At 40.5% G+C, this 23,596-nt stretch overlaps 1 protein-coding gene across 1 annotated transcript in view; it reads right to left on the bottom strand.

Moving 5' to 3' along the window:
- The window catches only part of SPATA16 (spermatogenesis associated 16), a 98,549-nt gene extending 75,386 nt beyond the window's left edge, over positions 1-23,163 (bottom strand). The window contains 5 exon segments of the mRNA XM_059822873.1: positions 4,730-5,368; positions 7,345-7,348; positions 21,802-21,877; positions 21,880-22,063; positions 23,113-23,163. Coding sequence (XP_059678856.1) covers positions 4,730-5,368; positions 7,345-7,348; positions 21,802-21,877; positions 21,880-22,063; positions 23,113-23,163 — 954 coding nt within the window.
- Positions 23,164-23,596: the final 433 nt, after the last annotated feature.

Raw genomic sequence — 23,596 nt, 5'->3', positions numbered from 1 at the left:
GAGAAAACTATATAAAGTCCCATTTTTCTAGCCCTAAATACATCAAGGGATTACATGCTTATACATTGACAGCTTATTGGACCTCAAGACCCACTTGGGGGAGGAAGGGCGGGCAGAGGTGTAGCTGTGCTGTAGTCTTTCTGCGGCAGCTAGCGCTGACCCCAACAGGGAGCACTTCCAAAGATCTTAGCTGTATGGTGTTCCCAGGACTGCCCTTGCAGCAGTGCCTCTAAGAAAGCCACCTGTGCTTTTCTAATGTGCTCTACCAGTGGATAGACTACTTAAGGTGAACCTCTCTTCACATAGGTATTTATATAGGAAATACCCATTTTTCTGCTTCTCATATTATGAAATTGATGGAAGGCTTGGTTGAACCATGCGGCCTGACTCTATATTGGTATGTAACTATGTCCACAAGGCACTGGTGCCACAGCCGCTTTCACGATATTTGCTTTTTGCAGATATTGCTGCCTGGAAGAGGGAGCGTGGTCTTGACAAAGCCTTCTCTGCAAGCGGTGAATCACAAAGCAATGAGCCCCAGGAAAGGTTAATCTAAAAACTCAAGGTGTGCAAAAATATGGCACTAACGTTTATCTCCCTGCCATAGAAACGGTGCCCATAATAGCCATCTGTGGAAAATGGAGATATTCCAGCTTGTGGAAGGCACCACAATGGCACTCTGGTGAATTAATCACACACTGTCTGAGGCCTTCACCTGACACGTGGGATGCATTTCGTGTCTCTGAGATACTCTACGCCGAAAGCTGTGTGCCGAGATACTGTGGACTTCTTTCTGCGCACAGCAGTCACAACCCCTTCTCATTTATTTTTTAATCACAGGGGAGGATTATTTTCAGAACAACAGGGTCTGAAATTTAAATTTGTGCAGGTTTTAAACAGGCTGGTGTTTCTGAAGTCTTTTACGCTCTCTGATATTAGGGGATTAGTTTGAGGCAAGATCTTTCGATCCTTATAAAGGTTTAATGTTATTTTGTAGCTAAGCTGTTAATAATTGGCTAGAGATTTTATAGATATGTGTATATGGTTTCCACTGAGGTTTTAAGCGAAAGAGTGATTTCTCATACCCTTCATATCCCAGTCCAGATGTTCAAGTCCTATTTCCCTATGTTCCAACAGATGGATGCCAAAAATTTAGGGAAATTTACAGTGTTTCTCAATATAGTTTGTATAATATACTGTATTATTGAGCTAGGAGGTAGAAGAGCAAAGACTATTGCCCCAATTTCTTCAGCTATTTTCCTCACTAGCAACAGAAAGTACTTAATTCTTAAGCTCTAATGGTGAGAGTTCTCCAAGGGAGCATTATTTTTTCCTCTCCCAGGCCAACTGTAATGCAGCTGACTAACACTAAGTCCCTCCTGATTAATTTAATGGTAGCTAAATAGTGCAGAAATAGTGAGAAGCCACCAATTCTTCTCTTGATGACACTGCCTTCTCACTGTCTGTGGTAATCAGCAGCGTGCTGTCCAACATATAAGTGTCTAAATTAAACAAGCGTTTCAGTTTTCCTTTCTGACTAATAATTTTCCTCTTTTTTTTTTCCAAATCCAATAATTTCATGATCTAAAGAATGATAGTAAGACTTGAATATATAGATGGATCTAGAAAAGATATTTTGGCTTAAGGAAGAGCCAAGAAAGGTATGATATTTGCAACAATTTGAGGTAACACTAACTTTAGTGATACTATTCAAAATTAACGCTAAGCACGTGCTTTTCTGGATTAGAGTGTCTAACTGAAAATGTCGTAATGATGTCAGACTAAAGCTTTAATTTCCTTGTATCTGAAAAATGTCCGCAAACATTTTGCACCAGAAACCATAACTTTGAACTTCCTGACCTTCGAGCTTGTTACATATCACACTACTCTTCACCCACGTGAAATGCAGAGGAATTTTTGTTTATTTCTTCAAAAAGCGATGGGCAGAACAACCACAGTTCCAATCTCAGTAGTTAAAGATTTCTGGTTTTCCCTGCATCATCTCCAGTTTGTCTATATCTGAACAGATAGACAAATTGGAGGTGATGCAGAGCAAAGCAACAAAAATGATGCAGAGCTTTACAAAACATGACCTGGGAGCAAATACTAAGAGGACTGGACTTATTTAATTTAGAGAAGACTGAAAAGAGATATGCTAAGAGGTTGCAAGTACAGAGAGAATAGGGTGGTTAATTGCCCTTCATGTCAAATAAGGATACAAAAAACATTATGGGCTATTTTGCACCATGGAAGATTGGGAAAAACTTTCTACCAGCTTGCTGATATAGATGAGACATCAGTTTCACTGGAGATTTTTAGAAACAGAGTACAGAAGTGTCTTTCAGGGATATTCTGGTTTTTGCTTCTGAGGACAGCTGGATTAAGAGACTGCTGAGAAGCCCCAGCCCTACAATTCTGTGATTTCCCAATCACTCTGTCCACAATCCCAGGAAGGAATTCTTTGATCTCTACTTATTCTTTCACCGGGATGTCTATTAGCTAGCCTTTCCATTTCCTCTTAAGAGGAGACAAGTACTCCTTTTTTTCTCCAGACAAGTGTTTTTGTCACCATCACAGCTCATTTCTGAATGTAGGGGGAAAAAAAAAAAGCCTAAAATGGATGGTACTTTCTAATTTTACTCACTCACTGCTATAATATTTATTGTTTTAAAATAAAATGCCTTCAATATTGTAGAAAAAAATCAATGTTGTAGAAAAAAATAGGAATAGGATATTTGCTTGTCAGCTGCAAACCTCTAATGTTTTACAAATGCTTTTGGATTAAGTTTAGCAGTGCAGCACTGAAACAAGTATAGATGGACCCTTTTTCAGGATGTCAAGTGCTTAGCTGAAGTGATTGGGGTCAGAGTGAAGAGAAAACATTAGGGAGAGTCCAGAGAGTCCAGCTTGCAGGTCCTCTATTCTAATCACCAACCATATTCCTGTAAAGTGGAAAGTGTCTCTCCTTTTTTTTTAAATTTTATTTGAGAAGCAGACACTGGCCTTTAAAATCCTTACAGCGACTAAGAGTGGTTTTTTGCATCATGTATCATGGAAAAAGTCAAACCCTCATCTGCACAGTAAATGTTAGCAGCTGGGTTAATTGTGAGGATATAGGGCATCTTTCAAGGTTTATAAGACAGCTATGCTCTTGGAGATACTATTTTCAAAATGCTCTAATGCTACCTCTTTGAAAGCAGCCTTTGGCTGCAGACTGCTACTATTTAACAGGTTTAACATTACTAAAAATTGAGAGGCTGATGCCATTATTAAATTTCATTCTGCACAAAAGCAAACAGTTTATCATAGTCTGTTCCCAGCAATTGTAATCCAATTTTTGTTATCTTACATTGGTTAAAAGAGAGAGAGAGAGAGAAAGATACTGTACATCAATCTGATAAAAATGTTTAAATAACTAGTGCTTTTTTGTGATTATGTCGGTTTTAAAGCAGTATTAGGGAAACACGACAGGGTAACTAAAATCTGATTACGTCTAAGTCCTTGCCCATTATGTGATTATTATGAACCATGACTTCTACTGGCACATTATGAATTACATGGTCATAATACAAGGGATTTCCAATATAATTAACTGAGATTAGCAGCACTGGAGAAATCTGGGAATAATGATACAACTTTGAACAATCAGTTTTACTGTAAATGCTGCTAGCTCTGGCTTCCAGGAAACAGGAGGCTGGTGGATGTAGCCCTGACTCACCTGCTGGGGTTTCCCACACCTCCTTTCTCTTCCCTCCCCCCGTGAAATTAATTGCAACCTTGCCAGAGTGTTAGGAACTCCCTCTTTTACTCTTTTCTTCCCATATTATACTGATAAAACTCAAGGCTGGCTAAGACTGTCAAAAATGTCAAAGGTCTTCTAGATACCTCCTTTTGGAGGGGCTCAGCCTGAAACTGGAAAGGGCTCTGCTTTAGAAACATAGAAATATCTACTTATTGAAGAACAGATCTGTTTAAGACAGCTGAAGTTTGAGCACTTAAAGGCAGAAAGTCATGAAAATCACAGATTAGTCTCAAAGTTCATAGCCAAGGTCACATTATTTCTTTAGTTATCTCAGGCAGGCAAGAAGCCTTTCTTTCCACAAAAAAATAGCTTTTGGACTCTTAGTTGCTGAAGAGACAGCCAACTGTGTCCAGATGGGCTTGCTCACTACTGGACCTGTCCTTTCTCATGCAGAAAGAAAAGGATTCCTACACTGATCCAGTGGCCATCTTCTGGCTCTAAAGAAAAAAGGGAAACAGAGTGCATGATGGAAATGTGGTAGGGAAAAATAGAGATTGGAACAGACCTTTTGTTTAACCAAAGGGTTAAACATTTCACCCAGCAGTGCATGGATGGCTGGGGTAGAGTGGGAACTCCCCTGATTATTGAGATATCATCTGTCCCTGATAGAGCTGGGATTAAAAAGAGGAGCTTTTTTTTTTTCCCCCACACTATGGGACTTGAATTTCCTCCATACCTAAATGCAGTTGAAGACTTAGAGAAAAACACAAAATCACCTGAGATTTTTTTGGTTCAGTCCAGTGTCCCCCTCCTTCCACAGTTTATTTATAGCTCTTAATTTTCAGATTTCACATGAAATTGCATCTCAGGGTTTTTATTAAACCATACACGTCCCAGGTTTGTGCTCCTTGTTCACTTTGATATTATTACACCCAGTCAGTACAATGACAGCCTTTCATTTACTTTGCTATTACTTTAACCCCATACCTCCAGTGCTGCTGAGAACTGCTCCGCTGCTGCTGCGTAGTTGTTCTCCCTGTAGCAAGCGCTGGCTTCCTGGAGGGCCACCTGAAGCTCTCTGTCAATCTGGGGCAAAGCGCTGCCATTCGGTGTGCTCAGAGCCTCTGCTTTTGCAGAATCACGACACGCTGACTGTGTGCTTGTAGACACCACAGGCTCAGCAAACTCGAAGGAAATGTCCTCCTCATCAGTGTAGACCAACTCCATTTCTATGTCCATTAGGCTTTTCAGAGGAATATGAGACAGAGGTGTTGGGTTTAACTGATTGCCGGTCTCTAACGTTGTTTCTTCTTTTGTCCCAGCTGGTTTTTCATTGCTCTCTGATCTTCGTTTGCGGCTTGCTCTGTCTACATCATTACTTTGTTTTTTCTTCTTTTTCTCTGCTGTTTTTATTCTCTCCGTTATATTTTCTGCTGCTCCATCTCCAAGGTGGTTTTGGACCTCTGGCAGTGCTTCTGGAATATCATTCAATTTGTTTGCTGCTACATTTGACTTCTTACTGCTATGTATTTGCTGAGAGGTTTCATTCTTTCTATCCATGCTTATGAGATTTTTTTGGAAGTCAGTGTTGCTTTCTGATGACATAACTTGAGCAAAGAAAGGGTCCTAGGAGAAAAAGTTGAAAAGTTAAGAATACTCAAATGTTGTGAAGCCAAAAAAACCATGCAAATGCTTTCTCCACTAGGCATATTGTAGGCACCGTTATTAGAGAAAACTCTTCAATTGTTAGTACATAGAATATCAGACTCACTGTAATTACTTTCTCTTTCCTGTGTAAAGGTTTAAGGCATCTTAAATATTTTTGATAGCTCTTGATAACGGATATTTGTTTCTGTAAAGTAATGCCAGTGTATCAGTTTGTTGTATCTGCAACAAGGAGGGAAAATTCTGGCTTTTAATCAAAAGGAGAACGACCAAAACCCTGTGACTGATTGACTCGCGTTGTATGTTGTTACGGGGTGCAAAAAATCACTGTGGCCTGATTTTTGAGAGCTGGTAAGCACAGTGACCGAGCTCAGAGAAGGGTGTTCAAAAATCAGGCAGAGTGGATGTATTCCAGAGGGGCCCAAGCTGTAAGTGGGGTCCCAGCTTCAGCTGTGTTTGAACAATCTTCAGGTCCGGATTTGGGTTTCAAAGCCATTTCTTAATGAACCATCTGCAAAGGACACAAGTGTTGGTACTAAGAAGCAGCCCTGCCCCAGTAGTTAACAGCCTAATTCTCGGTTCAGAGAACCGGTAGCGGATTCAAACTGGTACAAGGTGCAGAATCAAGTTCATAAGCCTCCTCTCAACACCAAGTCCTGTACTGTAGGAAAGGTGACTTGATCTGCATTGTAAACTCGTAATTGTGCTCCGATTCAAAGGAAATGTTGATTTTCATCTGTCCCTGCTGACTTTAGCGTGAAAAGGTGGAAGGCACAGGTAATTTTCTTCTCAGTTTTTCCATCAATTATGAAAAGTTTAATTGTAAATAGCTTTAATGACAACCATCTTTCAGAACGGTTTGTTAAGCATAAGCACTCAGCCTTTAACCTTGTGTTATGGTTTAACAGGCTTCCACATGTTTAGCCCCAGTTTAATGTACTTAACTACAGGTACAGATTGTACAAAGGAAAGATGCACAATAAATGCATTTCTGTTCGGCCAGAAACAGATTTTAAACGATAAGCAACTTGTTGAGTTTTCTTGAGGGCCCTACAGTACGCTTTACTGCACTCGCAAAAGCTGCTGGAGTGTGTCCTGGATGCTGTGGTACGGTGAACCTTTACTATTTTGGGCAATGGGCAGAAATTTATAGAAAGGAGTGAAAGGAAGAGGTGAAGGCATTTTAGGCCATATGAGAAGCTGATACTGAATTTTAATGTAAATAGGGTTTCAAACCTTTGTCATGTTTCCCCCCCTCCCCTGGCTAAGCCAGATTGCAGCCAGGACTGTCACCAGCCCTGAAGTGGGGAACTTGTTGATTTTGACATCTGAAAACTTTACTGTAGCAGAACTGCCTGTGGAGAAACTTACTCCTCCTTCCACGACTGCAGGAGAAGGAGCGAGAGGTGAGGGGATAATTGTGTGATTTAAGGTAATTTCAGCAGACTTTTTTCAGCAATGTGCTGAGCAATCACAACTCCAACTGAGTTCAATGGGGATGGAAAACCACTGGCCCTTCCCAGATAGTGCTCCGCACTTGTCAGAATAGAGCTCAAAGGAATCATATTTATAGCAAGCTATTCTGAATGGCAGCAGTAAAGCAGCTGGAAAAGGCTAATGTACTTGCATCTGGCAGCAATTTTACCTGTTTGTAAGACATTCAATCCCTTTTTAAAACAAACCATAGCATAGCCTAAAGATTGGAACTCGTGTTTTTCAGTGCTGGCTTCAGCACTAGGTAATTTAGGTAATTATGATTTATCTTCACTGTGCAGCGGAGCAGAGATACTCCAGCCAGGCCCAGCACCAGCTGAGGGGATGAGCCTGATAATCTTGTTGCCATGTCATGCCAACATAACTGTCACATACAGGACCTGTGATGGACCTCCAGGTGGGCCCACAGTATATGGCTATCCCAGCTTCTGGAGGGAGAACACAGGACTTTCACAGCCTCTTGGGTGGGCTGTTCGCTGAAGGTCCTATAGAAGTTTAGAAAATGAGATCTAAGTGTCTACATCCGATACAAGTTTGCAGGAATTTTCCTCTGAGCAGCCGTATCATACTGAGGAGCCCTCAAGGAAAATTTAAGGACTCTTGTCCTCACCAGAAAGCTCACAAAGGCAAAGCCCTATATCCGATGGGGGGTTGATGTCAGCATGAATAGGAAATTGGCTGGCCAAACTGTTTGCCGTGAGACTGTCTTAAGAAATTTAAAATAATTTACCGTGGAATAAAAAAAGCAGAGCACAAACTATGAAATACAGACTGATAATTCTTTAATCACAGACATTTTTCTGGTGGACCAGCACCTGAAATGAACTTTGCTGTATTTATACTGCTCCTATTGTATTTTTAGGTATTCAAGCTGATTAACATGACTTTGGGTTGTGCAATGCAAGCACATTATAACTCAGGCAGGCTCACTTTAATCACTGCCTCAATAAAAAAAACACTTCCAGGGAAAAGCTTTTAGAAAATCATTATCTTTGTCAGTTAAGTATTTTCCTGAGACTTTGGTTAAAATGTCTGTTTTTTATTTTGGAAGCGTTTACTGTAAAATGCTTCTAATGAATCACTATGCAGGGGAATAGAGATAGACAATTTAGCGCTATAGTCAGAAGGAGACTACTCTAAATGTGTAAGCTCTCAGGAATGATCTTCCTGATCAGTCATAAGCAAGTTCAGCTTTCTGTATATTTGAGGGATAATCTTCACCAAGAGACCTCTGTCCATGGCACTGCCAGCCACTGAAGCTAAGTATTTTGTTGGGTCTATTGGTAAGGAAACCACATCCCTTCAAATGGAGAGGCTTACATGAAGAAAATATAAATGCAAAAGGAACATTTATCGTTAAAATCTTCTGGGGTTGTGTGTTGATTTCCCAGTATATCTAAGAAAACCTTCTTGGGGAGAGTGGCCTTCCTGCTAGATAATGTAAACTTCCTTATGTGCACGACTTATGAACCCCATTACTTAGGCTTTTTGTTCTGTATCTAGTTTGATTCTGCTTTCAACACCTTCTCCTATTACCTCACATTAGATTAGAGAAGACCCTGCTGATAAATCACACTGGCACTTCAGCTGGCACCTAGTTGTTAAATTCGTTGCCAGTTCTTTGATGAGCCCTTTTTTCTTCAGAATTTAAACTTTGATTTCAACCAAAAAAGCTTTTGCCCTTACAGTTGTGAAGTAAAACCTTTCTAAACACCAAAGAGTGCCGTGCTATCTTTCTGAATCTGCATATAGCAAGGCAGAACCAGTGGGCTACATTCAGCGTTGATTTAAGTGGAGGGACAGGAGAGAGGAATTTCTTCTAATAGTTCTCAGAGAGTATTAAGCTGCCTTGAAACTGAACCATTACGTTGCTCTTACCACCTCTTTGGGACACGAATTCTGTGGAGCTGCGCTTCAGAAAAAGGTCTGTTTCCCAGTTTCAGTAAAATCTTTCAGTAGGCAGCACAAGTCACTGTTTCTGAGGATCACGGTTGCCTTTTTATGGCAGAGGCTGTGGAGAAAGAAGCAAATTCAAGGAGAGATTCCCCAGTGTTGGCCTGCTGGATCATACCCTTGCATGGTTTGGAGGTCTAGGGGCACGGTACCGCAGCTGGGAAGCAGAAAGGGGACTCGATGGTTATGTTTCTTACTCTGAACCAGGTTCCTTACACTGACCATTCAACAGCAGTCCAAGTGGACCCATGCTCTGACATTGAATGTGCCCCATGAATGCCTTGCTACAACTCAAAGAGAAATTAGGCATCAGCTCTGGAGACAGCAATAATTCTCCCTCCCCCCACCCTGATCAGAACTGGCAGAGATTTCTGTTGTCACTGTTTTGTTTTATTTTCACTTCCTCTGCAGCATAAGGTACAAGCTGCCTCGTTCAGGATGGTCTGGCTGTACCTCATCTGCTGTCCCAGAAGCTCTAGTCATTAGTGGTCCATCTGTATTTTGTGCTCTCTGCTGTGAATGTTCAATGCTGCACAATTTCTAGAGGATAACATCACATTTTTCAGCCAGAGCATGACTGTGTCGGCAACACACGCGCATTTTGTGCACAGATACCCCATCTGTCTTACAGCGAGCTCACTGGTGTACCAGCCACCATATAGGTGTGTGAGGCTGATACCCCGCCCAGGCTAACTCACCCTGCTAGAAGATACATATAACGACAACTGCCGTATTAATATACTACTTAGACAGTGATGGGACTTTTCCAGAAAGTTATAGGAACCGAACTCTTTCATCTGTAATAGTCTTTTTCTCCCAGAAGGCCATTTGAAATCACAGGGCATCATCTGCTACAGTTCATTTCAGTGCAAATGTTGGAACAGACGAAACTGCATCCAAAACTATGGAGCAAGTATAAGAAAATTATACCACTGGTACTTGTACAAGTGTTATCCCACTTCTTCAATGTCCTCTAGTACAGACAGAGAAATATAGTACTATGAAAAAACACATCCAAATCCCCACAACAGATAGGTCATTAGCTGCCCTCCTCTATAATAATTTCACTTATATTGAATTCCAGATATCCTGATCCATCTCTAAGGTGAGGATGCTCCAGTTTTATCACTTAAAAATGAAGCAAGATTTATCTATATTAGATTTACAGACAGACTTTCTGAATGAGCGTGTGCACTGACAACAGCTATGCTGAGATCTGAACTGGAGATTTTTCCAGTCCATCTTTCAGCGGGATGACTTTTTAAGCACTTCCTTTACTGCTGAATACCACAAAGGCTCAGACAATCTATTGATGACGAAGGTCAGCACCTTCTTAGCAGCCCATAAAGTGAGTCTCACAATCAGGTTTCAGACTTTTTAAGATTCTAGCCATTTCTTTAGGCAATGAAGCAACCTAGTTCTTTCATCTTGCTATTTTTATTGTTTGAAAGCCTGAGTCACATCTGATCTTTTTTATTTTTAGTTTTCTTTGGGGGAAAAAAAAAACCCCTTAATGTATCTTTTTTTGTTCGGTACTCTTATTTCTTTGTGACAGACATAAGTAATGGCTCATTCAGTGCAAAATCAGAACTCCTTACATTTTTCTTGCTGTGATAAGGGCACACTTGACATTATTACAGCTGCATTGTCCACATTGCTGCAGTAAAGGTTTTGTCAGCACTTCCACTCTAAACATTATTTTCACTCACTGTATTTAACCTGTTTATAAAAATAATAATAATAAATTGGGCTCTGGGCTAAAATTTGGCAAGGTTAATGGTCGTTTTTTCATAGTAGTTTTTAGGGATTTAACCGAATTATCCTAATTGCTCTTTGAGGCTGAAACTCACATGTTAATTGTTTATGTGGTGCTGAGTACAATAAAGCACTAATCTCAACAGACTATAGATGTAAGAGATATATTAAACTGTAGTAATAGTTACTGTTCACAGCTATCAGATAGCTAGTTCGCTAGGCACTCTTATGCAAAGACAGCAAGCTTAGGCTTGCTGTTGTTCAAAGTAACACACTCCAATTCTTTCTATTACTCACAATAGCTTATGAAAGTTAACTAAAGTTGAAGGTGAATATGACAGAAACAGAATGTAAGAAACAAATCCTGGTTAAAATACTTAACGTGTCTTTAAGGATAATGTGCAAAAAAGAAATAGGAAATACAATTAAAATAATCAAGAGAAGTTTTCATAAGGTATGTTAATAATGTGGTTGTCATTGCTTTCTTGAACAGTGCTCAAATGCAGAAGGGAAAGGATGGCATGAAGATCCCTGTCATGTGTCCAGGAATACAGGGGTCTTCTATGAAATAGTTGGGCATTGATTGGGCAAAAAAGGAAAATAGATAAGTCCCTATTCCCACCAACTTGTCTTGAATAGTAATGGGATGTACTTTCTCTCCCTCATGAATCTTTTCCCTTCTTCACTCTATGTTTTGTCTGTCTTATCTTTCGTGCTTGCCTTTCTTGAAGTAAGGATATAGACAGCCATGGTCCTGTAGAGCTGGCTTCAGTGATTTAAGAGGCTGCTTCTCCCAGCTGGTCAATACTACCCTTCTCTTTTACTGCTGCAACTCCTAGTGCATTTGTGTGCAAATTAAAACAGCTTAGGGTAAACAGATTCACAGAAGTACCTGGGATCTGAGCTAATCCATTTCATTAGTCACCGAAGCAGGCTGGAATATATACCATGAGCTAGGAATGCCCAATGTGTCAGCCATAGGAGAGGGGAGAAAGAGAGGGGGATAGGCAAAACTGGGAAATTTCTGCTCTGTCTTCTCCAGTGAAAACCCATCATATGTATTTATTTGGTTTGTTGGCTTAGCCAAGACTGCACGCACGCTTTGGTACATGGCCATCAATCTATAACCAACATTAAGGCAATTTTTTTAAGCTTTAAGGCAGCATCTTAAAAGGTTATAGTACTCATTGAAATGGGTGAGCCAATTTCCCAAGAGAGCTAAACCAAAGATTTTAATATTTTTCCATTTCTTTGGGGCTTCTTCCCCTCCATGTATTCTTTGAAGTATTATTTTAAAAATTTATATTATTAAGTATTACAGCAAAAGTTAACTGCCAACAATTTAACACAAAATTAGGCACCTCAATTAACTATTTATTGCTGTAGAGATGAACAAGGATCTTGTTAACAAGTTGTTTGCATAAAATTAGAGCTGTAAAAGTACAGTAGGCTAACAACTACAATTATAATTCAAGATCAAGAAGGAACCAGAATATCCCCAGCAGCATATCTCAGGACAGTGAGGCAAAGCAAATACGGAAAAGAAACATCAGTGATCACAATCTGGAAGAAGGAAAAGGAAGATTCAGTACATAGTGAGGGCTCAGGATGTGTGGTTGGTAACTAGTGTGACTAAGGAAAAATGAAGAGAGAAATGGAGGATGTTTTCTGCATATGTTTTTTAGGCACTGTGTAACTGTCTTCCTTACACTCCCTCCTAGTGAAATACTTCCTCTAAAAGTGTGGGAGAAAAATACTGAGAGACAAAAGAGACAGCAGGGAAGGCATTTCAGCTCTGCGTAATGATGTCATCCTATTAGCACAAAGCCCTGCATTGTCAATTAGGAAAAAAAGGTCAACGCTGTGTCTGATGGGGATGTGAAACCTGGCCAGCCTTCCTCAATTGGATTCAGCAGCTCAGCCCTGCGGGAGCAGAGCAGTTCATTTTCATAGCTAAAGGGCCACTGAGAGGAAAGACGGAGAGAAAACGGAAATTTTAAAATGGTAAAGGTTTCTACAGCAGGCTCCTGAAAAGTGGAGTTGTGAGAACAAATAATTCTTCTGTGTGAGGAACAAGGATGTATGTGTGTGCCTAAGGTATAAACAGACCAGTGAGCTTAGGGTAATCCCTAAATGAAAAGGAATGGAAAGATTGGTCCTACAACTGAGACGTTGTGCTGAAAACCTTGAGGTTTGGGTTGTGGTTTTTTTTTTTTTGGTACTGCAATATTTCCTAATTCTGTTGGGAAGACAAGAAAGCAATTTTTGAAGAGATTACAAAGCAAACGTCCAAGTGTCCTACTTGCTCTCATTCTGAAGGAGATGAAGAACTATTGATTTTCTGAAAAGATTGCTTTGAAATGGTGGGAGCTGAATACTTCTAAAGAACGAGTGCAGAGGGGCAAAGTTTGGTTTAGGAGGGTTGCTGCAGACTGTACTGTGGGTTTGATTAGATCTGCCAACATGCTATTAAGAGGTCTGCATCTCAGAACTGCTCTGGGCAGCCCTGCCTCCAGGATGAGGCAGGAATCCAATGAGAGATCACAGTACCGAGAGAGTTATCTTTCAATTCACAATATAATCACATTCCTGGGGGACCAGGCCCTAGGAAAGCCCAAGCCTAAAGGAGACGTTAGCAGACCTATAGTGACTTCCATTACCTATTGTGCGGTACACAAAACAAATCAGCCGTCAGATCCACAGCAAAGAAGGTGCCTGACACCTTGCACAGCACTTAGATCAAATGGATAGCAAGAGAGATGTGTCTGAGGATACAGATCCTTTTCTTGCTCTAGCTATACCAGGCAAACATGTTACCGTGATGGCACCCAACCCTAGTTACTGGTCACTACCCCAGGATGGGTGTCCCCGTACTGTCCCCTCAGTTCTGCTCCTTAACTGATATTAGTTCAAAAGAGCTGCATTAAATGAGAGCTAACACCTTAGCTGTTGGTGTTCCTGTTCACCAAATGCAAAACTCCACCTCTACTTCTTGTGATGTTTTATATGGTAAAACGTTAGCTGCAACATCCAGGCTTCTAACTAGGAGCATCTCATTTGAACAAAGCCAACTTTGGTAGCAATCCTTACTTTTGGTTGCACTATGTGACTAGAATGAAGCTGGGCTGGACAGAAACTTGGCAAATCACTGCTAGAGCTTCATATGTCACTAATTTTATTGGACACTTAGTAAGAAAACTAATATCTTTCTTTGTGTGCCTACTTCTTTGCTCTAGTAATAACACAAAACACCTCCCCAAACCCAAGTCAACCAGCAGGACCAACACGGAGAAAAGGCAGGCATGAGAATGGAAAGAAGAAAAGGAAGTCAGCAAGTAGGTCTCTGAGAAACTAAGAAAAGAGGTTTAGAAAGGCCATCATATCAAGATGCAAAGTGAATTTTAGTGGAATATGGGGCTATCTTCCTTCTGAATGTCCTTCCATATTGCTCCACTTCCCCATAGGGAGAATCTCCCTAGATAGATGTCATTAACTGGAATTCCTTTTTCTTGTCTTTTATTGTTGTGGTTTTATTTCTTTGGTGCTGTTGTTCTTTATGACTGTTGTATCTGATTTCCAATATAAGAGCAATAAATGGAAGAAAAAGTGTAAAAACAGTAGAGTACAATGCAGGGTGAGGGAACAAGGGAGCAGGCAGGAGTGCTGACAAGTCCCTCCCGCTCTTCTCATTATAAGGGTGCTCTTGCATCAGGGGTCCATGGAGACCACAGCCTAAATGAGAAATGGGAAATCTTAAAGCCCTAGTCCAGATCTTCCACTGGTACAAATTAACACTGATCTCTCCCAAAGATTTTAGTAAGTCTGGAAAGATGGAAGCTGATGAACCTTTTGACTACCAACAGGTTCCTATGATCAGAAATTCATCTTTGCAGGGAAGACCATGCAAATGGTATACCTTTATACCTCAGCAAACAAAACTAAGTTCTCTTTTGCCAAGTTAGCTACCGAATTTCTATGACCCCAGCAGTACAATTTGTCTTGAAGCTTCTGCTCAAGTGACCCTTAAAGGCAGTATTGAAATTCTTCTGCTTGGGTTATAGAGGCTAATGAAGACTCTGATAACTGGTGGGAGGGCACCGAAGCATTAATGCGTATGAAACCACATACACATCTATAACCTGAGACTTTTCTGATGCCATGAAAAGAAATGCAGAACTACTGGTGCTTAATTCTCTCAAACTTTCAGAGCTGTTTCTAGATTCAGGTATCCCTGCAGGGAGTGATGGTTAAACGGGACGTTTATAAAAATCCCAAACCAAACAAGGTGGAGAGGTTAGTTTCCAAACCAACAAGGCTTTTTGTTCACCTTCAACAAGCTGTCTTAACAGTTACTGTTCACTGAAGGTGAGGGCTAACCTGAAACCTGGAGCTGGCTTTATTGAGTGGATTATATACACAGCAGTGAAAACTGTAGGGTGCACAGGAGCAAAAAGAGGGAGAAACTTTTCTGGTGGCAATAAGACCTGTTGAAAGAGCCAAAGCATCATCATCAGGGACTAATCTGGCTTGGAGACTGCTTGATTAAAAATAAGAGACAATAATTTTCTTATGGCTCCATAATTCAATTGAATAATTTGGTTTGTTATCTAATACTACTTTTTCATACGGAATGATCTGTATGTTGAAAGCCCTGTTCAGGCATAAACTAATTAATTTTCATGGCAGGACCAGTCCTGTGAAGTGCTGTGCTTCTACAATGTAAGAGAAATCGAGGAAGCGCAATAACTCACAGGGTGAGGCTGAATTTCCCATTAGATATGTAATTAAATAACATGAGTCCCACTGGGATGCAGAGATGTTAAGCAGAGATATTAAATGAGTTAGACATAGCTGAGCATCGGTCCCTCTTTGGCTTCTGATTCAGGGCATGATGGTGGCAGCTACCATTGACCCACCCTCTAGACTCCTCTTCTTCATGCCACCACTACAGTTGCCTTATATTAATGGTATACCTCCAAGGGATTTCATCTTAGATATAGTATTTCTGCACTAATGCTAGACAGAATGAGGCAAAATTCAGGGTCAGAATATACGATAAAGCATTTGGATAGTTTATCTATCCAACTCCTTATTTCGCTAGCTGCTTTAGCAAATATTCAAGTTATGCTTATTCCATTTCTCACAGTGTGGAATAATGAATAAATGTTCCTAGGCAAAAAAAAACCTGGGAGGAAAGGAAAAAGAGAAAGGTGGAAAGATAAAAAACTTATGTGACACCAGGTGAAGCGCATGCCAGTAATTTGGGGATTATATTCATTAAAAAGGTATTTTAATACTTTCCGAAGTCATGATTACAAACCTAGAAAATTTAGATTTAGGGTTTCTGGAGGTTTTATAACTTGCATATTACAACTATGCATTTCACCCTAATTGCTTTGTAATTTGACATGCAATGGTTTAATAGTGGCAGCTGAAGCAAATCCACTAACAACTGAGAGCTAAAGCATGCACAGATGAGAGCTCCTGACAGGCAGAGCTTCAATTCAGCAACTTTGTACAGGCAATAGAGCTGTAACATAAAAGTTAGCAGGAAAGAAAAGGTTGTGAAAAAGGACTGGCTGAAATAGCTCAGATTAACATTCAAGGCAGTTCTTTTACTTTGACAGCTTTTAGTTTCCTAGTATGGCTTCTGGTTTTAATTTCTTCTTTTAGCTTGGTGTTTTCATTTTCCAGTAAAGAAATTGCCTTTTGTGTGATTATTTTAATCTCTGTGAGTGTTTATTACCTCTGCTGCATTATTTTTGTCAATATGAAATTTTAACCTTGAAGTGCTACAAGAACAGAAGGGAAATTTTTCTTCCTTCCCTTGATGAATAGAAAGGTACACGGCACAAGTTCTATAGGTACTAATTTCCCATTCAGGATGGGCAAGTGAACCTGGTCTTTGACATGCTTATATGCAGCAACACAAATTTGTAAGAGCAGTGACAGCCAAGGGAAATCCAGTGGCGGTTGTGAGCCACTGAAAAAAACAACAAAAAAATCTGATCCAGCAGCTGGTTCTAACATGGTTTTGTTCATTTTATTAAATGAGTGGTCGGTTCTTGTCTTTATTTTCTGTAAACTACACCGGGACTGGAGCCAATGCTGTCATAGACTAATGCTGATTCTGTAGCCCATGCTTTTGTAACCTTTAAGTTATACTACTCTAATGTTTTATTTTATGACCTTCCTGAGAAAATTCTGCAAAGCTCCAATGGACGCCAGATATTGCAACCTGAATATTAACTGGTAATAAGGTGACCGAACGTGTTACATCAGTTGAAAGAGAACCATATCAGTTCCTTCTATCTGGTTGATTTTGCCAGGACTAATGTGTACTGTTTGGCATGGCTGCACCTGGGATGCAAACATCCTGTTACAAACTTTGCCATCAGTAGAGGTCTTCCAAGGTGTTCTCTTAGTTCTGAAATTTAGATATAAGGAGGAGCAGGGGTTTAGAATTGCTTTTGTGTCCTGAGTGCAGGTCACTTTTGGCCAGTAACCAGTATCTTTCCTCCTTTTTGATGCTGTGTTTTCTTCTTGACTGTTACTGTCTTAATGTTGACCAACCCTGAACTGTTCATTTTGAAAAAACAGCATTTGCTGCTGTCAGAGTGGCTCTGGTTTGCAGAAGACAGTAAATTCCAGGTTTTTCATTTGTGAGGCTAAGTAAAGCTGTTAAAACTTTAACTCTCAGTTATTCCCAGCAAGGCATCGTTTCAGAGGATGCTGGAATTAAGCTAATAAATAAGTAGGGGAAAAAAATCCCCACAACAGAAAGCTAAAGCCAGGGACTTTGAGCAGGGCCTGCTTTGCATCCTGGCTTCTGTGAATTCTTGCTGCAGCTGCTCTTGCAGCTGCATTATTTTCATCATCAATCTGAGTGATGCTATGTAATAGCCTCGTTACAGAGGGACTAAAGAGCTAACAGAATCCTAAAATCTTCAGACTTTTTACAAAATTTACATTCTGAAATACCATATTTAAGCTATTTTTCAATGTTTGAATTTAAATGGGCACAATTAGAGTTGATTTTTATTTTGTTTTTCAACTGGTAGTTATTACATTGAGCAAGTATTCCTTGCAGTCACGGTCCTGCAAACACACACATGCAGCATCTTAATTTTATAGGACTGAGTAGTCTCGCAGTCACGTAACATTAGACATGTAAACAAGCAGTTACAGAGCTGGAGCTTATATTTATAATGAAGAAGTGTGGAATGTAACAAAACATTTTACATTGAATTTTCTGCATATTGCTTCAAAACAGCAATGATATGTGGAGTTTCCTCATTGTTGGCCTTACTTACCATTTCAATCAGCTGGTAAAAGCTCCAATGACTTTGTCAGAGCAAAGATAAACCAATGCAGAACACTTTAAAGGACTCACTTTTGCATGTGTCCAGAGGATGCCCATAGAAATTTGTCAGTTTGAATACTATTACCACAGTATTTCATCTATATTTCCTAAATAATAGTTTTGCAAGCCTAGGTAGGGATATCCTGGCAATACCACCAATTTACACAGATATAACTAATGACCTTTTAAGCAGTAGGCACCATAAAGGGAACATATCTAATAAAATAATTCATTGATTCTAATGTAATGCTTTTCAGTATTATCATTCCTTAAAACAGTGCAAGTGCAGAATGAGCAGGAGGGCCACCTTGAAATAAGACAGACCTCATCTTATTTAGCAGGCTGCTTACAACTTCAGCTTCTAGAAGGTATGCAATTAGATGACAATCTCAATGTTATTTTAAAATAATTTCTCTAGCCCTCATGGCTGCAGGAAAAAGCTTGGAAATATAACTCAAGTATCATGTGAAGGCTCAGAAAATAAAAGGAAAGCAATGAAAGAATGTATTTATATAAAAAAAAGCAAACCGTTTTTATCTAGTTAGATGTTCCTGGTTGCCTGCCTGAGGATATTTAATATTTAAGGTTAGCAATATTGAATGACAGAGGGAGGTTTTTATTGGTTGGGTACTGTAGGAAGAGCAACTTTTTTTTTAAATTCTAATTATACATTACATGCTTCTTTCTGGTAAGTGTGGGCAGATCATGTGATTTCTGTGCCTCATGGAGCTAATAAGACCACTTCTTTTCAGTGCATAGATCAACTTACTAATATTTGTGAAACACAAAGGAATTAGAATGATGAACATCCTATAAATAAATAAATGTATCTCCATTCATTAGCGCAGGAAAGCTCTGTTTTGTTTCAAGAAGTGATTACTGAAAACGCTTTACCATGTATTTTATCAGCAAACAAGATGACATTAAGTGGCAATATGTTAAAATTAGTTGCTTTCCATTCTTTCAACTTTACTGGAAAAAAGTTACATTTTCTTTTCAGATTGTATTTCCCCAAGTATAAACCAGATGCATTTGGATAAATAGATTTGGAACATATTATTAAATTAAATGAAGAAAAGGAAACATAATGAAATAAAATCCAAGTATTTGAAAAAAAAAAATCTTTTCACAGGCCTGGAGTGGAAATCTAATGTTCCTTCTCTACTTTACCCCTGTAGGAGGATGACAGGTATTCTATCATCTTCCAAAGTACCATCTGAGATGCCACTTCTGATCTGAACAAGAATGGGTGTCCATTCATGGAGAACCAATTTCAAAATCCAGTGAAATGTATTAACTCTATTTCTACATTGAGCACATTGTTTGTGCTTAGTACATTTATTACTATTATAACAATATAATTAAATGGTTCCATCTGAGATCAGGTTCCTATTATACTTCTACATATTCGTTGTAGAAGATGTTTTTAAATAGACTGAGCAGAGGAAAGAAGTATTCTTTGGGGTAAAATGGGGTACAGAAATGGGGCACAGAGAAATGAATCCTGCTCAGAGATATAGAGGAGAGACCCAGGGCAGATCAGCTTCTCACTTTCAGGGTTCCTGCAGTTGCCTTCCCTAAGTCCAATTTAAAAAAGGTACCGTGCCAGCTCAGCACAACTGTACTCGCCCCGGGCGCTCTTGAGGGATATCCCCGTTGGGAAAGTGCTGGGGAAGGGAAGCACTGGCTCAGGCCAAGCTCTTGAGCTCGCTGGAGCGCACGAGTACGAGCGCACTAGGGGACTGCATGGCTGTCCCTGATGCAGTCGGTCCTAAATGCTTTACAGCAGGCCTCAGCTTAATAATTCCAGCTCAGCTCTTCCTCCCCTCCCTGTGAATAGTTTCTGTCCAATATTTTGAAAATGGAAGAAATTAAACCTGCTGGAAGGTGTCTTGCTTATATATAATGGGAAATCCATGTCCCCACAACCTGACTTCTACCACTTGCATCTCAGACCATCGAGTGTAAGCAGAGGTTTCTTCCCACCTTGGACCACTGGAGGAGGAATATTCATGCTCACCAGGAACTGAGCTCCACTGATGTACGTGATAAAAAAAAAGTTCTAAAATAGGTTTAGAAAAGGGTTTTAAGTAAGGTCCTTATTCATTTGTCAAGAGACTAAATTGCTGAACACACTTAAATCAGAGCAACTTGTTAGCCTTACTTTCTAAAGAAATTCTGCAAATGCATTTAAAAAATGCAGTAAAATATGAAATCTCTGCTGCTTCTAACCCAGACATATAAACGTTGTAACTGCAGGCCACAAAACAGAGCTGATGGAGGAAGACACCCTGGAGTTATGTTCACAACTTGGAACACTGCAAGGGTTCAACAAGCATTTCAGAATAGAGTAGAAAATGGCATAAACCTCACAGACAACAGTCCCATCCCAGGGCTGAGCTATCCTCTTAGGTGCTGAGGACTAAAGAATCCCATGACCAGAGGGAGACAAGTGAATAAGAAACACAAAGCAAAATCAGCACGATTAATCAAGTAACTAAGATACAAAATCTCAAAACAGAACAAATGTGCCATATTGCTAAAAATGTTGTTTTGCAGACAAATGAATAAATCTACTTTTAAGCCAGGCTTTTTTTTTTTTTTTTCCAGTAGCTTCAGCCCTATTGCTTCCTCTGCACATTTGCTTCCCCAGGTGCAACTTAGATATGGCATCTAAATTTCCCTACTTGTGCTATGCAGTTGAGGTGAAACCTGGATGAATGAATCTTTTAATCTTATCCACACTTGCTGATCTGCTGGCTCAAAAGTGCAGAGCAGAGCAAAACAATTATGGGGAAAAGTGCAGCAGGGCTAAAGCAACAAAAGGGGGAAAGAAATAAAATGGAAATGCCTAGGGATTCGGTAAGAGGGGAGAAGCATTGAAGAGAAGGGAGTAGAGAAATGAGGGAAGATGATAGGAGTGTGAAACATGTAGTTGGGTGATGAGTTGAACTAATGAAACCAAGTTTCCTGGGCCTTTGTAGCTGGGCTCTCTGGTGTCTAACAGCATACAAGCTCTGATCGAATCTTTCCCTGCGGTTGGACTATTCACAGTGTCTCTCTCTCTCGTGTGAATTTTCCTAGTGTTTATTTAGGGGGTTGTTAATGATCTGGTAATTTGGAGATAGGATCCAGGGAGATCCAGATAAACAATAATTGAGCCTTTTTCCTAAAAAACAAAAAAGCTGTAGTCGGAATGAAATGGGACTGGAAGGAAGATGCAAAATGGAAACAAAATTGAAATAAAAAAGGAGAAGGCCTTTCTCCACCTAAACCTTCAAGGCTGATTTTTTTAAAACTTCAATGATTAATGGGAGAGGAAAAAAACTCTGGATGGAGAGAGACTGGAGAGCGATTGAGAACTGTGCTTAAAAAGATCCGTATTGCCAGACAAGATCCCTGAGTGGGGGTGACTGAGATCTAAAGAGGTTGATTTTAGGTGATGGAAAGAAACGAGGGGTTTTGGGTAGGAGGGAGAGAAGGTGATTGGAAGAAACCCATTGTGGTCTCTAGAAAGTGCTGAGGCTGGACTGTGAATTTAGGTGAGGTGAAGAAAATGAAAAGCTGCTCCCTTGTTAGTCCCCACCCCATTAAGCGTGAAGGTAATAGAGGAGGAGATGTGTGTTTCCTCTGTGATGGCCAGGAGCCCTCCGTTCCCTCACAGGACCATCCCCATTGCAAGCACCAAAGCTACAGCCAGCTCAGGAAAAGCAGACTATTAATATCCTCTTATTCCTCAAAGGAAAACATTCCACAAGTGATAACCCAGGCCCCACCTAGACCCCTTCTGTGCCTGGCATAGAGACAGACAGCTTTCTTACTTACCAGCCAGGTCCCCGTCTGCTGTTGGCAGCTGCAGTGCCAGGCGGAATGTGTCGGGGTTCCAAAGACAACATTCCAGGTGTCCTTGGAGACCCCACTGCCTGGTGTTCTGCACCTACCCATGTCCTAACTGCCTGCTGACCCTGGCATTCCTGCATCTTCACCACCCCCTGTTCCCCTGCATCCCTGGTGTTCCCCAGGTCTTTACCACCCCACGTCCCCACCATCTCTGTGTCCCCACCAGGCTGTGCCCCGCCACCTGGTGTCCCCTACATCCCCGGCACTCCCCCTGTTTCCACCACCCAGTGTCCCCCATGTCCCCAGCATCTCCACACGCTCACCACCCCTCATCCCTGGTGTGCTGGTTTTGGCTGGGATAGAGTTAATTTTCTTTATAGTAGCTAGTATAGGGCTGTGTTTTGGATTTGTAGTAAAAACAGTATTGATACACAGGGATGTTTTAGTTACTGCTGAGCAGTGCTTACACAGAGTCAAGGCCTTTTCTGTTAGTTACTGCTGAGCAGTGCTTACACAGAGTCAAGGCCTTTTCTGCTTCTCACACCGCCCCGCCAGCGAGTAGGCTGGGGGTGCACAAGGAGTTGGGAGGGGACACAGCCGGGACAGCTGACCCCAACTGACCAAAGGGATATTCCATAGCATATGATGTCATGCTCAGTGTATAAACTAGGGGAAAGCTGGCCGGGGGACCGCTGCTTGGGCTGGACATCGGTCAGAGGGTGGTGAGCAATTGTTTTCATTTGCATCACTTGCCTTTCTTGTTTGTTGTTGTTTTCATTACAATTTTTATTATCATTATTATTATTATTTTACGTCATTTCATTTATTAAACTGTTTTTATCTCAACCCACGAGTTTTCTCGCTTTTACTTTTCCTATTCTCTCCCCCATCCCACTGGGGCAGGGGGGGAGTGAGCGAGCGGCTGTGTGGTGCTTAGTTGCCAGCTGGGCTTAAACCACGACACCTGGCCACCACACTGCCTGTCACCACCCCTCCACCTGCATGGCAAGCCCCCAGGCTTGGCCGTGACTCAGTAGCTAAAAACAAAGGTGGCAAATCTGTGCAGTAAATGAGTCCTCCCAGGCGAAGTGGCAAGTCCAGCCCACCCAACTTGCCTTATTTATGATGGGTGATGGCTTTATATGGGCTAACAAATTTGAAGCTCATTATAAACTTGGTTGAGGTTACTACTCTAAACTTCCTAGCTGGCAATCAAGATCTGATCAATTTTTTAAAACATTTTAACAACGTGCCTCTTAGTGTAACGGAAAAGTGAAACAAAAAGAGAAGCAAGAATTACAAAAGGTGAAGTAATCAGCAGGCTTATTATAGACACTGTCAGGTTGCTCATGTCCCCTGATTTAAGTTAAAAAAAGAAAAAAAAATTACTAATGCAGGTGGATTGCTCATAAGATGTATTCAAAGTTGCTAGTCCAAACAGCATAATTTTTAAGGCTAAGCATTCCCTATACAGCAATGCTTGAACCAAATGCTTTTTATGGATGTGATTAGTTCATATAGTTGTGTGATTATGCACATGGGATCTGATTCATAGGATTGCTTCTTTCTTCCTTGACAAAGGATAAATGTAAGAAAAAGCCTAAAAAAGTTTGTGCTGGTTAAAAATATTAATGAAAAGTAAAACTTCATGTTTAGAAAAGCCACATAAGGAGAAAAAATGGAGTTTCTAGATTTTTTGAAATTTCTACTGTACAAAGAGTTGTAGTGTTTAAGGCTCATAAAATAGATTAAGAGTCCGGTGACGTACAAGAGTGCATTTTTTT

This window comes from Gavia stellata, chromosome 11 (genome assembly GCF_030936135.1).
Source record: "Gavia stellata isolate bGavSte3 chromosome 11, bGavSte3.hap2, whole genome shotgun sequence".
In the NCBI taxonomy this organism is placed as follows: domain Eukaryota; kingdom Metazoa; phylum Chordata; class Aves; order Gaviiformes; family Gaviidae; genus Gavia; species Gavia stellata.
The sequence above is the reverse complement of the archived record's forward strand: the minus strand, read 5'-3'. Positions and strand labels throughout refer to the sequence as shown.